Source organism: Oncorhynchus kisutch, unplaced genomic scaffold (genome assembly GCF_002021735.2).
Source record: "Oncorhynchus kisutch isolate 150728-3 unplaced genomic scaffold, Okis_V2 Okis06b-Okis10b_hom, whole genome shotgun sequence".
Classification (NCBI taxonomy): domain Eukaryota; kingdom Metazoa; phylum Chordata; class Actinopteri; order Salmoniformes; family Salmonidae; genus Oncorhynchus; species Oncorhynchus kisutch.
In genome coordinates, this window is record NW_022261983.1 from 16563080 (window position 1) to 16582545 (window position 19466).

Here is a 19466-nt window from a genome sequence, read left to right on the forward strand (position 1 = left end):
TCCCTGTAAGGTCCCTCAGTGAATTACAAACACAGAGAGGGGGGTGTACTCTGCGTGTGTGGTCCCTGTAAGGTCCCTCAGTGAATTACAAACACAGAGAGGGGGGGGGGGTGTACTCTGCGTGTGTGGTCCCTGTAAGGTCCCTCAGTGAATTACAAACATAGAGGGGGGGGGGTGTACTCTGCGTGTGTGGTCCCTGTAAGGTCCCTCAGTGAATTACAAACACAGAGGGGGGGCGGTGTACTCTGCGTGTGTGGTCCCTGTAAGGTCCCTCAGTGAATTACAAACACAGAGAGGGGGGGGGGTGTACTCTGCGTGGGTGTACTCTGCGTGTGTGGTCCCTGTAAGGTCCCTCAGTGAATTACAAACACAGAGGGGGGGGGTGTGTACTCTGCGTGTGTGGTCCCTGTAAGGTCCCTCAGTGAATTACAAACACAGAGAGGGGGGGGTGTATACTCTGCGTGTGTGGTCCCTGTAAGGTCCCTCAGTGAATTACAAACACAGAGGGGGGGGGGGGTGTACTCTGCGTGTGTGGTCCCTGTAAGGTCCCTCAGTGAATTACAAACATAGAGGGGGGGGGGTGTACTCTGCGTGTGTGGTCCCTGTAAAGTCCCTCAGTGAATTACAAACACAGAGGGGGGGGTGTGTACTCTGCGTGTGTGGTCCCTGTAAGGTCCCTCAGTGAATTACAAACACAGAGAGGGGGGGGGGGGTGTACTCTGCGTGTGTGGTCCCTGTAAGGTCCCTCAGTGAATTACAAACATAGAGGGGGGGGGGGGTGTACTCTGCGTGTGTGGTCCCTGTAAGGTCCCTCAGTGAATTACAAACACAGAGGGGGGGGTGTGTACTCTGCGTGTGTGGTCCCTGTAAGGTCCCTCAGTGAATTACAAACACAGAGGGGGGGGGGGTGTGTACTCTGCGTGTGTGGTCCCTGTAAGGTCCCTCAGTGAATTACAAACACAGAGGGGGGGGTGTGTACTCTGCGTGTGTGGTCCCTGTAAGGTCCCTCAGTGAATTACAAACACAGAGAGGGGGGGGGGGGTGTACTCTGCGTGTGTGGTCCCTGTAAGGTCCCTCAGAGAATTACAAACACAGAGGGGGGGGGGGGGTGTACTCTGCGTGTGTGGTCCCTGTAAGGTCCCTCAGTGAATTACAAACACAGAGAGGGGGGTGTACTCTGCGTGTGTGGTCCCTGTAAGGTCCCTCAGTGAATTACAAACACAGAGAGGGGGGGGGGTGTACTCTGCGTGTGTGGTCCCTGTAAGGTCCCTCAGTGAATTACAAACACAGAGGGGGGGGGGGGGTGTACTCTGCGTGTGTGGTCCCTGTAAGGTCCCTCAGTGAATTACAAACACAGAGAGGGGGGGGTGTGTACTCTGCGTGGGTGTACTCTGCGTGTGTGGTCCCTGTAAGGTCCCTCAGTGAATTACAAACACAGAGAGGGGGGGGTGTATACTCTGCGTGTGTGGTCCCTGTAAGGTCCCTCAGTGAATTACAAACACAGAGGGGGGGGGTGTACTCTGCGTGTGTGGTCCCTGTAAGGTCCCTCAGTGAATTACAAACACAGAGAGGGGGGGGGGGTGTACTCTGCGTGGGTGTACTCTGCGTGTGTGGTCCCTGTAAGGTCCCTCAGTGAATTACAAACACAGAGGGGGGGGTGTGTACTCTGCGTGTGTGGTCCCTGTAAGGTCCCTCAGTGAATTACAAACACAGAGAGGGGGGGGGTGTACTCTGCGTGTGTGGTCCCTGTAAGGTCCCTCAGTGAATTACAAACACAGAGGGGGGGGGTGTGTACTCTGCGTGTGTGGTCCCTGTAAGGTCCCTCAGTGAATTACAAACACAGAGAGGGGGGGGGTGTACTCTGCGTGTGTGGTCCATGTAAGGTCCCTCAGTGAATTACAAACACAGAGGGGGGGGGGTGTGTACTCTGCGTGTGTGGTCCCTGTAAGGTCCCTCAGTGAATTACAAACACAGAGGGGGGGGGGGGTGTACTCTGTGTGTGTGGTCCCTGTAAGGTCCCTCAGTGAATTACAAACACAGAGAGGGGGGGGGGGTGTACTCTGCGTGTGTGGTCCCTGTAAGGTCCCTCAGTGAATTACAAACACAGAGGGGGGGGTGTGTACTCTGCGTGTGTGGTCCCTGTAAGGTCCCTCAGTGAATTACAAACACAGAGAGGGGGGGGGGGTGTACTCTGCGTGTGTGGTCCCTGTAAGGTCCCTCAGTGAATTACAAACACAGAGGGGGGGGGGGTGTGTACTCTGCGTGTGTGGTCCCTGTAAGGTCCCTCAGTGAATTACAAACACAGAGGGGGGGGGTGTGTACTCTGCGTGTGTGGTCCCTGTAAGGTCCCTCAGTGAATTACAAACACAGAGGGGGGGGGGGTGTGTACTCTGCGTGTGTGGTCCCTGTAAGGTCCCTCAGTGAATTACAAACACAGAGAGGGGGGGGTGTACTCTGCGTGTGTGGTCCCTGTAAGGTCCCTCAGTGAATTACAAACACAGAGAGGGGGGGGGGGTGTACTCTGCGTGTGTGGTCCCTGTAAGGTCCCTCAGTGAATTACAAACACAGAGAGGGGGGGGGGTGTACTCTGCGTGTGTGGTCCCTGTAAGGTCCCTCAGTGAATTACAAACACACAGAGGGGGGGGGGGGGGGTGTACTCTGCGTGTGTGGTCCCTGTAAGGTCCCTCAGTGAATTACAAACACAGAGGGGGGGGATGTACTCTGCGTGTGTGGTCCCTGTAAGGTCCCTCAGTGAATTACAAACACAGAGGGGGGGGGGTGTACTCTGCGTGTGTGGTCCCTGTAAGGTCCCTCAGTGAATTACAAACACAGAGGGGGGGGGTGTACTCTGCGTGTGTGGTCCCTGTAAGGTCCCTCAGTGAATTACAAACACAGAGGGGGGGGGGGGGGTGTACTCTGCGTGTGTGGTCCCTGTAAGGTCCCTCAGTGAATTACAAACACAGAGGGGGGGGATGTACTCTGCGTGTGTGGTCCCTGTAAGGTCCCTCAGTGAATTACAAACACAGAGGGGGGGGGGTGTACTCTGCGTGTGTGGTCCCTGTAAGGTCCCTCAGTGAATTACAAACACAGAGGGGGGGGGGGGGGTTGTACTCTGCGTGTGTGGTCCCTGTAAGGTCCCTCAGTGAATTACAAACACAGAGAGGGGGGGTGTACTCTGCGTGTGTGGTCCCTGTAAGGTCCCTCAGTGAATTACAAACACAGAGAGGGGGGGTGTGTACTCTGCGTGTGTGGTCCCTGTAAGGTCCCTCAGTGAATTACAAACACAGAGGGGGGGGGGGGGGTGTACTCTGCGTGTGTGGTCCCTGTAAGGTCCCTCAGTGAATTACAAACACAGATTCAATCATAAAGACCAGGGAGGTTTTCCACTGCCTCACAAAGGGCTCCTATTGGTCGACAGGGTTTCTAGGTTACTTTCTAAATGTAATGTGTTACTCCACAACCCCTAGATGGGTCAACATTTAAAAAGGAGACGCACTCTGTTACTCCACAACCCCTAGATGGGTCAACATTTAAAAAGCAGACGCACTCTGCTACTCCACAACCCCTAGATGGGTCAACATTTAAAAAGCAGACGCACTCTGTTACTCCACAACCCCTAGATGGGTCAACATTTAAAAAGCAGACATTAAAAACCCCTTTGAACATGGTGAAGTTATTAATTACACTTTGGATGGTGTAACAATACACCCAAATCACTACAAATACACAGGAATCCTTCCTAACTCAGTTGCCGGAGAGGAAGGAAACCACTCAGGGATTTCACCATGAGGACAATGTTGACTTAAAAACAGTTACAGAGTTTAATGGCTGTGATAGGAGAACACTGAGGATGGATCAACAACTACATAGTTACTACACAATACTAACCTAACTGACAGAGTTTAATGGCTGTGATAGGAGAAAACTGAGGATGGATCAACAACATTATAGTTACTCCTCAATACTAACCTAACTGACAGAGTATAATGGCTGTGATAGGAGAACACCGAGGATGGATCAACTACATTATAGTTACTCCACAACACTAACCTAACTGACAGAGTTTAATGGCTGTGATAGGAGATAACATTGTAGTTTTCACTTTGTCATTATGGGATGTTGTGTGTAAATGTGTGTCACAACAAAATGTGGAATTCACCAAGGGGTCCTTTCCGAAGGCACTGTATATACCTGTGGTACGGTGTAGGGTGTAGGGTTCATGAACTCTGTCAGGTCCATCATGCACTCCCTCTCATCCTGGGAGACGTGGATACTCTGGATGGGGGGGAAGCGAGGGTAGGCATCCCTAAAGTCCTTCAGCTGTAGCTTCCTCTGGGTCAACCTGGACCGAGCCAGCTCTACAAACACCTGGACAGAGAGAGAGGAGAGAGAGAGAGAAAGAGAGAGAAAGAGGAGAGAAAGAGAGAGAAGAGAGAGAAGAGGAGAGGAGAGGAGAGGAGAGGAGAGGAGAGGAGAGGAGAGGAGAGGAGAGGAGAGGAGAGGAGAGATTGGAGAGGAGAGATTGGAGAGGAGATGAGAGGAGAGGAGAGAGGAGAGGAGAGAGAAAGGAGAGAGGAGAGAGGAGAGGGGGAAAGGAGAGAGAGAGAGAGACAGTGAGAGAGACAGAGAGAGAGAGAGAGAGAGAGAGAGAGAGAGAGAGAGAGAGAGGAGAGAGAGATGAGAGAGAGAGAGGAGAGAGAGAGAGGAGAGGAGAGGAGAGGAGAGGAGAGGAGAGGAGAGGAGAGGAGAGGAGAGGAGAGGAGAGGAGAGGAGAGGAGAGGAGAGGAGAGGAGAGGAGAGGAGAGGAGAGGAGAGGAGAGGAGAGGAGAGGAGAGGAGAGGAGAGGAGAGGAGAGGAGAGGAGAGGAGAGGAGAGGAGAGGAGAGGAGAGGAGAGGGAAAGGAGAGAGAGAGAGAAGACAGTGAGAGAGACAGAGACAGAGAGAGAGACAGAGAGAGAGAATGTGAGAGAGATTAATACAGAGACAGGACAGACAGATGGACAGGACAGACAGATCGACAGGACAGACACCTAGAGCTTCTCTCACCTTGTGTTTGAGCAGAACAATGAGCTGAGAACGAAGGATGAGTCCACAGATCTTCCCCAGCTGAGGAGAGGATGAAGGGATGAAGGGATGAGTGAAAGAGAAGACAGAAAGCAGGGATGAATGAAAGAAGGAGGAGTCATAGACTGTTTAGGGATAATCAACTTTCTCAGCCAATTAGAAGTCAAGCCCAACTATAAGAAATGAATGGCCTTCGGGCGGAGCTTTCCATACATTGTCGCTAGCGGCGACCGGCATGACGACAGGGAAGCCGTTGTGATTGGTGGAGGTGTTGCTAAGGACGTCCACGATGGTGCCAACCTTTTCTATACGGTTGAAACAGGTGACTGGGGCACCCATCACCTCCCTGAGAGAGAGGAAGGATGGAGGGAGGGTGATATTGATAGAGAGAGAGAGGGTGAGATTTAGAGAGAGAGAAAAAGGAGAGTAGTGAGGTCAGAGGGTCAACTGGTAGTTAAGTCAATGGGAAATGGGCTCATCGGCCAGTAAGCCAATAGGAGAAGGGCTTACTCAGCAGTCGGCCAATGAGAGAGTGGCTTACCTGGCTGTTAGCCAGTGGGAGGTGGCAGGGGCCTCCAAGTGCAGGAAGGGAACACTCTGCAGCTTGATGTGGATGTCATACAGACCCTGAGGAACAACCAGATGGATTACTACACAGACTGAACCTCAGAACGACCCTGAGGAACAACCAGATGGATTACTACACAGACTGAACCTCAGAACAACCAGATGGATTACTACACAGACTGAACCTCAGAACAACCAGATGGATTACTACACAGACTGAACCTCAGAACAACCAGATGGATTACTACACAGACTGAACCTCAGAACAACCAGATGGATTACTACACAGACTGAACCTCAGAACAACCAGATGGATTACTACACAGACTGAACCTCAGAACAACCAGATGGATTACTACACAGACTGAACCTCAGAACAACCAGATGGATTACTACACAGACTGAACCTCAGAACAACCAGATGGATTACTACACAGACTGAACCTCAGAAAGACCCTGAGACACAACCAGATGGATTACTACACAGACTGAACCTCAGAACGACCCTGAGGAACAACCAGATGGATTACTACACAGACTGAACCTCAGAACGACCCTGAGGAACAACCAGATGGATTACTGCACAGACTGAACCTCAGAACAACCCTGAGGAACAACCAGATGGATTACTGCACAGACTGAACCTCAGAACGACCCTGAGGAACAATCAGATGGATTACTACACAGACTGAACCTCAGAACAACCAGATGGATTACTGCACAGACTGAACCTCAGAACAACCCTGAGGAACAACCAGATGGATTACTGCACAGACTGAACCTCAGAACGACCCTGAGGAACAACCAGATGGATTACTACACAGACTGAACCTCAGAACAACCAGATGGATTACTGCACAGACTGAACCTCAGAACAACCAGATGGATTACTGCACAGACTGAACCTCAGAACAACCCTGAGACACAACCAGATGGATCACTACACAGACTGAACCTCAGAACAACCAGATGGATTACTGCACAGACTGAACCTCAGAACAACCAGATGGATTACTGCACAGACTGAACCTCAGAACAACCCTGAGGAACAACCAGATGGATTACTACAGACTGAACCTCAGAACAACCAGATGGATTACTACAGACTGAACCTCAGAACAACCAGATGGATTATTACACAGACTGAACCTCAGAACGACCCTGAGACAAAACCAGATGGATTACTGCACAGACTGAACGACAAACATTCAACTGAGACTTCCGTTGCCATGAGCAACACCACAGATACTGAGATGAGATGCAACACTTCAGTCTCACACAGTCTCAGTGGGCAGGGCACTCTCACACAGTCTCAGTGGGCAGGTCACTCTCACACAGTCTCAGTGGGCAGGTCACTCTCACACAGTCTCAGTGGGCAGGGCACTCTCACACAGTCTCAGTGGGCAGGGCACTCTCACACAGTCTCAGTGGGCAGGGCACTCTCACACAGTCTCAGTGGGCAGGGCACTCTCACACAGTCTCAGTGGGCAGGGCACTCTCACACAGTCTCAGTGGGCAGGGCACTCTCACACAGTCTCAGTGGGCAGGGCACTCTCACACAGTCTCAGTGGGCAGGGCACTCTCACACAGTCTCCCACAGTCTCAGTGGGCAGGGCACTCTCACACAGTCTCCCACAGTCTCAGTGGGCAGGGCACTCTCACACAGTCTCAGTGGGCAGGGCACTCTCACACAGTCTCAGTGGGCAGGGCACTCTCACACAGTCTCAGTGGGCAGGGCACTCTCACACAGTCTCAGTGGGCAGGGCACTCTCACACAGTCTCACACAGTCTCAGTGGGCAGGGCACTCTCACACAGTCTCAGTGCGTGTGCATGGAGAGCTTCAGGCTGCTACTACGTGGTAGCTACGTCACCAAGACAACGGAGGAGTTTGGCCCCACCCTTCAACCCTCATCATTGACAGGATTGGTAGCTACGTCACCAAGACAACAGAGGAGTTTGGCCCCACCCTTCAACCCTCATCATTGACAGGATTGGTAGCTACGTCACCAAGACAACGGAGGAGTTTGGCCCCACCCTTCAACCCTCATCATTGACAGGATTGGTAGCTACGTCACCAAGACAACAGAGGAGTTTGGCCCCACCTTTCAACCCTCATCATTGACAGGATTGGTAGCTACGTCACCAAGACAACAGAGGAGTTTGGCCCCACCCTTCAACCCTCTTCATTGACAGGATTGGTAGCTACGTCACCAAGACAACGGAGGAGTTTGGCCCCACCCTTCAACCCTCATCATTGACAGGATATTGCCGTTAATGTAAATCCACAGTCGCTACATCCATTCTGGGATTTATAGACCAATAATAAATACTTATTGATTGTTCTACAAAATACCTTACATCATGAGCTGATATTAATTGAACTGTTGTAACCCCATTCAGAACCAAAGGATAAGCTACAGTAGTGTAATATCTGTGAACATAACATTGTAAATTTTATTTGACCTTTATTTAACCAGGCAAGTCAGTTAAGAACAAATTCTTATTTTCAATGACGGCCTAGGAACAGTGGGTTAACTGCCTGTTCAGGGGCAGAATGACAGATTTGCACTTTGTCAGCTCAGGGGTTTGAACTTGCAACCTTCCGGTTACTAGTCCAATCTAACCACTAGGCTACCCTGCCGCCCCTATCCTCTACATATGGTTCAAACGATCATGTTGATATCTGTGGAGGGTCACTCCTTGGCAGGGTAGCCTAGTGGTTAGAGCGTTGGACTAGTAACCGGAAGGTTGCGTCTATGAATTCAACAGTGGTAACATGTCTTCAGGCCAAGACAGTGACAGGGGAGCCTTGTTTTTGGTCCACTATGGATGGCCTCATTAAGTCAGTATTGTATATTATATGTGCCTCAGACTCACCTCCACAAAGTAGTCCCCTACTATCTTGGCCGTCAGAAGCACCAACATGATGGGGAGACCGTACGTCACGTTTCCTGTTGCCTCCACCATGATGACTGTTAAACTGAGAGTCATCCTCACTATGCCCCCTAGAGGAGAGGATGAGACATTACATTACTTATTATTAATACAGTATATACAGTCGTGATGACTGTTAAACTGAGAGTCATCCTCACTATGCCCCCTAGAGGAGAGGACGAGACAATACAGTATGTACAGTCGTGAGAGTCATCCTCACTATGCCCCCTAGAGGAGAGGACGAGACATTACATTACTCATTCCTATCAGGTAAACAGTCAGTGTGACATCTCTAAACCAGACTGATAGTGTCATTCCTATCAGGTAAACAGTCAGTGTGACATCTCTACACCAGAGGAAGGACCCCAGGAATGACACTACCAGGTAAACAGTCAGTGTGACATCTCTACACCAGAGGAAGGACCCCAGGAATGACACTACCATGTAAACAGTCAGTGTGACATCTCTACACCAGAGGAAGGACCCCAGGAATGACACTACCAGGTAAACAGTCAGTGTGACATCTCTACACCAGAGGAAGGACCCCAGGAATGACACTACCAGGTAAACAGTCAGTGTGACATCTCTACACCAGAGGAAGGACCCCAGGAATGACACTCACCCAGTTGTGCTGCAGCTCCCATTAAAGCATACTTCCCTGGAACGGCCCAAACCTGAGAAAGAGAGCGACACACAAACATTATTGACACCAATCTGGCCAGTGTACGATGCTATGTCTGTGTTGGTCAAAGAAGCTGTTGAAGAGCAGCAGGCCCCCACCAAGCGTTCACACCAGAGAGCACTACGGGGTTCAAACCAGAGAGCACTACGGGGTTCAGACCAGAGAGCACTACGGGGTTCAAACCAGAGAGCACTACGGGGTTCAAACCAGAGAGCACTACGGGGTTCAAACCAGAGAGCACCACGGGGTTCACACCAGAAAGCACTACGGGGTTCAAACCAGAGAGCACTACGGGGTTCAAACCAGAGAGCACTACGGGGTTCAAACCAGAGAGCACTACGGGGTTCAAACCAGAGAGCACTACGGGGTTCAAACCAGAGAGCACTACGGGGTTCAAACCAGAGAGCACTACGGGGTTCAAACCAGAGAGCACTACGGGGTTCAAACCAGAGAGCACTACGGGGTTCAAACCAGAGAGCACTACGGGGTTCAAACCAGAGAGCACTATGGGGTTCAAACCAGAGAGCACTACGGGGTTCAGACCAGAGAGCACTACGGGGTTCAAACCAGAGAGCACTACGGGGTTCAAACCAGAGAGCACTACTGGGTTCAAACCAGAGAGCACTACGGGGTTCAAACCAGAGAGCACCACGGGGTTCACACCAGAAAGCACTACGGGGTTCAGACCAGAGAGCACTACGGGGTTCAGACCAGAGAGCACTACGGGGTTCAGACCAGAGAGTACTACGGGGTTCAAACCAGAGAGCCCTATGGGGTTCAAACCAGAGTATTGTGTACTGTATTGGGGTCAACCTGTCATTTTGTTGGGATTAATTGACTGGGAGATTTGAGCGTGCCATACAAAGAGTCTTAACAGTGTGGCACAACGGGGAGAATGATGCCATATAACCCATAATGATGGCCATATAACCCCCATATAACCCTCATAATGATGTCATATAACCCTCACAATGATGCCATATAACCCATAATGATGGCCATATAACCCCCATATAACCCTCATAATGATGTCATATAACCCTCACAATGATGGCCATATATCCCCCACAATGATGGTCATATAACCCCCATAATGATGTCATATAACCCTCACAATGATGGCCATATAACCCCCACAATGATGGTCATATAACCCCCATAATGATGGCCATATAACCCCCACAATGATGGTCATATAACCCCCACAATGATGGTCATATAACCCCCATAATGATGGTCATATAACCCCCATATAACCCCCACAATGATGGTCATATAACCCCCATAATGATGGTCATATAACCCCCATAATGATGGTCATATAACCCCCATATAACCCCCACAATGATGTCCATATAACCCCCATAATGATGTCCATATAACCCCCATAATGATGTCCATATAACCCCCATAATGATGTCATATAACCCCCACAATGATGGTCATATAACCCCCATAATGATGGTCATATAACCCCCATAATGATAGTCATATAACCCCCATATGACCCCCACAATGATGGTCATATAACCCCCATAATGATGTCCATATAACCCCCATAATGATGTCATATAACCCTCCACAATGATGGTCATATAACCCCCACAATGATGGTCATATAACCCCCATATAACCCCCACAATGATGGTCATATAACCCCCACAATGATGACCATATAACCCCCATAATGATGGTCATATAACCCCCACAATGATGGTCATATAACCCCCACAATGATGACCATATAACCCCCATATAACCCTCCACAATGATGGTCATATAACCCCCACAATGATGGTCATATAACCCACACAATGATGGTCATATAACCCCCATATAACCCCCACAATGATGGTCATATAACCCCCACAATGATGACCATATAACCCCCCATAATGATGGTCATATAACCCCCATAATGATGGCCATATAACCCCCACAATGATGGTCATATAACCCCCACAATGATGGTCATATAACCCCCATATAACCCCCACAATGATGGTCATATAAACCCCATAATGATGGTCATATAACCCCCATAATGATGGTCATATAACCCCCATATAACCCCCACAATGATGTCCATATAACCCCCATAATGATGTCCATTTAACCCCCATAATGATGTCCATATAACCCCCACAATGATGGTCATATAACCCCCACAATGATGGTCATATAACCCCCACAATGATGGTCATATAACCCCCATAATGATGGTCATATAACCCCCATAATGATGGTCATATAACCCCCATATAACCCCCACAATGATGGTCATATAACCCCCATAATGATGTCCATATAACCCCCATAATGATGTCATATAACCCTCCACAATGATGGTCATATAACCCCCACAATGATGGTCATATAACCCCCATATAACCCCCACAATGATGACCATATAACCCCCATAATGATGGTCATATAACCCCCACAATGATGGTCATATAACCCCCACAATGATGACCATATAACCCCCATATAACCCTCCACAATGATGGTCATATAACCCCCACAATGATGGTCATATAACCCACACAATGATGGTCATATAACCCCCATATAACCCCCACAATGATGGTCATATAACCCCCACAATGATGACCATATAACCCCCCATAATGATGGTCATATAACCCCCACAATGATGGTCATATAACCCCCACAATGATGGTCATATAACCCCCACAATGATGGTCATATAACCCCCACAATGATGGTCATATAACCCCCACAATGGTGGTCATATAACCCCCACAATGATGGTCATATAACCCCCACAATGATGACCATATAACCCCCATATAACCCTCCACAATGATGGTCATATAACCCCCACAATGATGGTCATATAACCCACACAATGATGGTCATATAACCCCCATATAACCCCCACAATGATGGTCATATAACCCCCACAATGATGACCATATAACCCCCCATAATGATGGTCATATAACCCCCACAATGATGGTCATATAACCCCCACAATGATGGTCATATAACCCCCAAAATGATGGTCATATAACCCCCACAATGGTGGTCATATAACCCCCACAATGGTGGTCATATAACCCCCACAATGATGGTCATATAACCCCCAAAATGGTCATATAACCCCCACAATGATGGCCATATAACCCCCACAATGATGGCCATATAACCCCCACAATGATGGTCATATAACCCCCATAATGATGTCATATAACCCTCATAATGATGTCATATAACCCTCACAATGATGGCCATATAACCCCCACAATGATGGTCATATAACCCCCATAATGATGGTCATATAACCCTCACAATGATGGCCATATAACCCCCACAATGATGGTCATATAACCCCCATAATGATGGTCATATAACCCACATAATGATGGTCATATAACCCCCATAATGATGGCCATATAACCCCCACAATGATGGTCATATAACCCCCACAATGATGGTCATATAACCCCCATATAACCCCCACAATGATGGCCATATAAACCCCATAATGATGGTCATATAACCCCCATAATGATGGTCATATAACCCCCATATAACCCCCACAATGATGTCCATATAACCCCCATAATGATGTCCATTTAACCCCCATAATGATGTCCATATAACCCCCACAATGATGGTCATATAACCCAAACCAGAGAGCACTACGGGGTTCAAACCAGAGAGCACTACGGGGTTCAAACCAGAGAGCACTACGGGGTTCAAACCAGAGAGCACTACGGGGTTCAAACCAGAGAGCACTACGGGGTTCAAACCAGAGAGCACTACGGGGTTCAAACCAGAGAGCACTACGGGGTTCAAACCAGAGAGCACTACGGGGTTCAAACCAGAGAGCACTACGGGGTTCAAACCAGAGAGCACTATGGGGTTCAAACCAGAGAGCACTACGGGGTTCAGACCAGAGAGCACTACGGGGTTCAAACCAGAGAGCACTACGGGGTTCAAACCAGAGAGCACTACTGGGTTCAAACCAGAGAGCACTACGGGGTTCAAACCAGAGAGCACCACGGGGTTCACACCAGAAAGCACTACGGGGTTCAGACCAGAGAGCACTACGGGGTTCAGACCAGAGAGCACTACGGGGTTCAGACCAGAGAGTACTACGGGGTTCAAACCAGAGAGCCCTATGGGGTTCAAACCAGAGTATTGTGTACTGTATTGGGGTCAACCTGTCATTTTGTTGGGATTAATTGACTGGGAGATTTGAGCGTGCCATACAAAGAGTCTTAACAGTGTGGCACAACGGGGAGAATGATGCCATATAACCCATAATGATGGCCATATAACCCCCATATAACCCTCATAATGATGTCATATAACCCTCACAATGATGCCATATAACCCATAATGATGGCCATATAACCCCCATATAACCCTCATAATGATGTCATATAACCCTCACAATGATGGCCATATATCCCCCACAATGATGGTCATATAACCCCCATAATGATGTCATATAACCCTCACAATGATGGCCATATAACCCCCACAATGATGGTCATATAACCCCCATAATGATGGCCATATAACCCCCACAATGATGGTCATATAACCCCCACAATGATGGTCATATAACCCCCATAATGATGGTCATATAACCCCCATATAACCCCCACAATGATGGTCATATAACCCCCATAATGATGGTCATATAACCCCCATAATGATGGTCATATAACCCCCATATAACCCCCACAATGATGTCCATATAACCCCCATAATGATGTCCATATAACCCCCATAATGATGTCCATATAACCCCCATAATGATGTCATATAACCCCCACAATGATGGTCATATAACCCCCATAATGATGGTCATATAACCCCCATAATGATAGTCATATAACCCCCATATGACCCCCACAATGATGGTCATATAACCCCCATAATGATGTCCATATAACCCCCATAATGATGTCATATAACCCTCCACAATGGTGGTCATATAACCCCCACAATGATGGTCATATAACCCCCATATAACCCCCACAATGATGGTCATATAACCCCCACAATGATGACCATATAACCCCCATAATGATGGTCATATAACCCCCACAATGATGGTCATATAACCCCCACAATGATGACCATATAACCCCCATATAACCCTCCACAATGATGGTCATATAACCCCCACAATGATGGTCATATAACCCACACAATGATGGTCATATAACCCCCATATAACCCCCACAATGATGGTCATATAACCCCCACAATGATGACCATATAACCCCCCATAATGATGGTCATATAACCCCCACAATGATGGTCATATAACCCCCAAAATGATGGTCATATAACCCCCACAATGGTGGTCATATAACCCCCACAATGATGGTCATATAACCCCCACAATGATGACCATATAACCCCCATATAACCCTCCACAATGATGGTCATATAACCCCCACAATGATGGTCATATAACCCACACAATGATGGTCATATAACCCCCATATAACCCCCACAATGATGGTCATATAACCCCCACAATGATGACCATATAACCCCCCATAATGATGGTCATATAACCCCCACAATGATGGTCATATAACCCCCACAATGATGGTCATATAACCCCCAAAATGATGGTCATATAACCCCCACAATGGTGGTCATATAACCCCCACAATGGTGGTCATATAACCCCCACAATGATGGTCATATAACCCCCAAAATGGTCATATAACCCCCACAATGATGGCCATATAACCCCCCACAATGATGGCCATATAACCCCCACAATGATGGTCATATAACCCCCATAATGATGTCATATAACCCTCATAATGATGTCATATAACCCTCACAATGATGGCCATATAACCCCCACAATGATGGTCATATAACCCCCATAATGATGGTCATATAACCCTCACAATGATGGCCATATAACCCCCACAATGATGGTCATATAACCCCCATAATGATGGTCATATAACCCCCATAATGATGGTCATATAACCCACATAATGATGGTCATATAACCCCCATAATGATGGCCATATAACCCCCACAATGATGGTCATATAACCCCCACAATGATGGTCATATAACCCCCATATAACCCCCACAATGATGGTCATATAAACCCCATAATGATGGTCATATAACCCCCATAATGATGGTCATATAACCCCCATATAACCCCCACAATGATGTCCATATAACCCCCATAATGATGTCCATTTAACCCCCATAATGATGTCCATATAACCCCCACAATGATGGTCATATAACCCCCACAATGATGGTCATATAACCCCCACAATGATGGTCATATAACCCCCATAATGATGGTCATATAACCCCCATAATGATGGTCATATAACCCCCATAATGATGGTCATATAACCCCCATATAACCCCCACAATGATGGTCATATAACCCCCATAATGATGTCCATATAACCCCCATAATGATGTCATATAACCCTCCACAATGATGGTCATATAACCCCCACAATGATGGTCATATAACCCCCATATAACCCCCACAATGATGACCATATAACCCCCATAATGATGGTCATATAACCCCCACAATGATGGTCATATAACCCCCACAATGATGACCATATAACCCCCATATAACTCTCCACAATGATGGTCATATAACCCCCACAATGATGGTCATATAACCCACACAATGATGGTCATATAACCCCCATATAACCCCCACAATGATGGTCATATAACCCCCACAATGATGACCATATAACCCCCCATAATGATGGTCATATAACCCCCACAATGATGGTCATATAACCCCCACAATGATGGTCATATAACCCCCAAAATGATGGTCATATAACCCCCACAATGGTGGTCATATAACCCCCACAATGATGGTCATATAACCCCCACAATGATGACCATATAACCCCCATATAACCCTCCACAATGATGGTCATATAACCCCCACAATGATGGTCATATAACCCACACAATGATGGTCATATAACCCCCATATAACCCCCACAATGATGGTCATATAACCCCCACAATGATGACCATATAACCCCCCATAATGATGGTCATATAACCCCCACAATGATGGTCATATAACCCCCACAATGATGGTCATATAACCCCCAAAATGATGGTCATATAACCCCCACAATGGTGGTCATATAACCCCCACAATGGTGGTCATATAACCCCCACAATGATGGTCATATAACCCCCAAAATGGTCATATAACCCCCACAATGATGGCCATATAACCCCCACAATGATGGCCATATAACCCCCACAATGATGGTCATATAACCCCCATAATGATGTCATATAACCCTCATAATGATGTCATATAACCCTCACAATGATGGCCATATAACCCCCACAATGATGGTCATATAACCCCCATAATGATGGTCATATAACCCTCACAATGATGGCCATATAACCCCCACAATGATGGTCATATAACCCCCATAATGATGGTCATATAACCCACATAATGATGGTCATATAACCCCCATAATGATGGCCATATAACCCCCACAATGATGGTCATATAACCCCCACAATGATGGTCATATAACCCCCATATAACCCCCACAATGATGGCCATATAACCCCCATAATGATGGTCATATAACCCCCATAATGATGGTCATATAACCCCCATATAACCCCCACAATGATGTCCATATAACCCCCATAATGATGTCCATTTAACCCCCATAATGATGTCCATATAACCCCCACAATGATGGTCATATAACCCCCACAATGATGGTCATATAACCCCCACAATGATGGTCATATAACCCCCATAATGATGGTCATATAACCCCCATAATGATGGTCATATAACCCCCATATAACCCCCACAATGATGGTCATATAACCCCCATAATGATGTCCATATAACCCCCATAATGATGTCATATAACCCTCCACAATGATGGTCATATAACCCCCACAATGATGGTCATATAACCCCCATATAACCCCCACAATGATGGTCATATAACCCCCACAATGATGACCATATAACCCCCATAATGATGGTCATATAACCCCCACAATGATGGTCATATAACCCCCACAATGATGACCATATAACCCCCATATAACCCTCCACAATGATGGTCATATAACCCCCACAATGATGGTCATATAACCCACACAATGATGGTCATATAACCCCCATATAACCCCCACAATGATGGTCATATAACCCCCACAATGATGACCATATAACCCCCCATAATGATGGTCAAATAACCCCCACAATGATGGTCATATAACCCCCACAATGATGGTCATATAACCCCCACAATGGTGGTCATATAACCCCCACAATGGTGGTCATATAACCCCCACAATGATGGTCATATAACCCCCACAATGATGACCATATAACCCCCATATAACCCTCCACAATGATGGTCATATAACCCCCACAATGATGGTCATATAACCCACACAATGATGGTCATATAACCCCCATATAACCCCCACAATGATGGTCATATAACCCCCACAATGATGACCATATAACCCCCCATAATGATGGTCATATAACCCCCACAATGATGGTCATATAACCCCCACAATGATGGTCATATAACCCCCAAAATGATGGTCATATAACCCCCACAACGGTGGTCATATAACCCCCACAATGATGGTCATATAACCCCCACAATGATGGTCATATAACCCCCAAAATGGTCATATAACCCCCACAATGATGGCCATATAACCCCCACAATGATGGCCATATAACACCCATATAACCCTCATAATGATGTCCATATAACCCCCACAATGATGGCCATATAACCCCCACAATGATGGCCATATAACCCCCACAATGATGGCCATATAACCCCCATAATGATGGTCATATAACCCCCATAATGATGGTCATATAACCCCCATAATGATGGTCATATAACCCCCACAATGATGACCATATAACCCCCATATAACCCTCCACAATGATGGTCATATAACCCCCACAATGATGGTCATATAACCCCCACAATGATGGTCTTTTAACCCCCATATAACCCCCATAATGATGGTCATATAACCCCCATATAACCCTCATAATGATGGTCATATAACCCTCATAATGATGCCCATATAACCCCCATAATGATGGTCATATAACCCCCATGATGACCATATAACCCCATAATGATGGCCATATAACCCCCATACAACCCCCATAATGATGTCCATATAACCCCCATATAACCCCCATAATGATGGCCATATAACCCCCATAATGATGACCATATAACCCCCACAATGATGGTCATATAACCCTCACAATGATGTCCATATAACCCCATATAACCCCCATAATGATAACCATATAACCCCCACAATGATTGCCATATAACCCCCACAATGATGTCCATATAACCCCCATAATGATGGTCATATAACCCCCATAATGAGGTCCATATAACCCCCATAATGATGACCATATAACCCCCATAATGATGTCCATATAACCCCCATAATGATGTCCATATAACCCCATAACGATGGCCTATATAACCCCCACAATGATGGCCTATAACCCCCACAATGATGGTCATATAACCCCCACAATGATGGTCATATAACCCCCATAATGATGGTCATATAACCCCCATAATGATGGTCATATAACCCCCATATAACCCCCACAATGATGGTCATATAACCCCATAATGATGTCCATATAACCCCCATAATGATGTCATATAACCCTCCACAATGATGGTCATATAACCCCCACAATGATGGTCATATAACCCCCATATAACCCCCACAATGATGGTCATATAACCCCCACAATGATGACCATATAACCCCCACAATGATGGTCATATAACCCCCACAATGATGACCATATAACCCCCATATAACCCTCCACAATGATGGTCATATAACCCCCACAATGATGGTCATATAACCCACACAATGATGGTCATATAACCCCCATATAACCCCCACAATGATGGTCATATAACCCCCACAATGATGACCATATAACCCCCCATAATGATGGTCATATAACCCCCACAATGATGGTCATATAACCCCCACAATGATGGTCATATAACCCCCACAATGGTGGTCATATAACCCCCACAATGGTGGTCATATAACCCCCACAATGATGGTCATATAACCCCCACAATGATGACCATATAACCCCCATATAACCCT

The 19466-nt window shown here is 47.2% G+C and overlaps 1 protein-coding gene across 1 annotated transcript in view; it reads right to left on the reverse strand.

The window, feature by feature from the left end:
- Nucleotides 1–19466, reverse strand: part of LOC109885817 (H(+)/Cl(-) exchange transporter 7-like) — an 87027-nt gene that overhangs the window by 15985 nt on the left and 51576 nt on the right. The window contains 6 exon segments of the mRNA XM_031814300.1: nucleotides 4192–4368; nucleotides 5047–5106; nucleotides 5278–5410; nucleotides 5606–5691; nucleotides 8510–8637; nucleotides 9189–9240. Coding sequence (XP_031670160.1) covers nucleotides 4192–4368; nucleotides 5047–5106; nucleotides 5278–5410; nucleotides 5606–5691; nucleotides 8510–8637; nucleotides 9189–9240 — 636 coding nt within the window.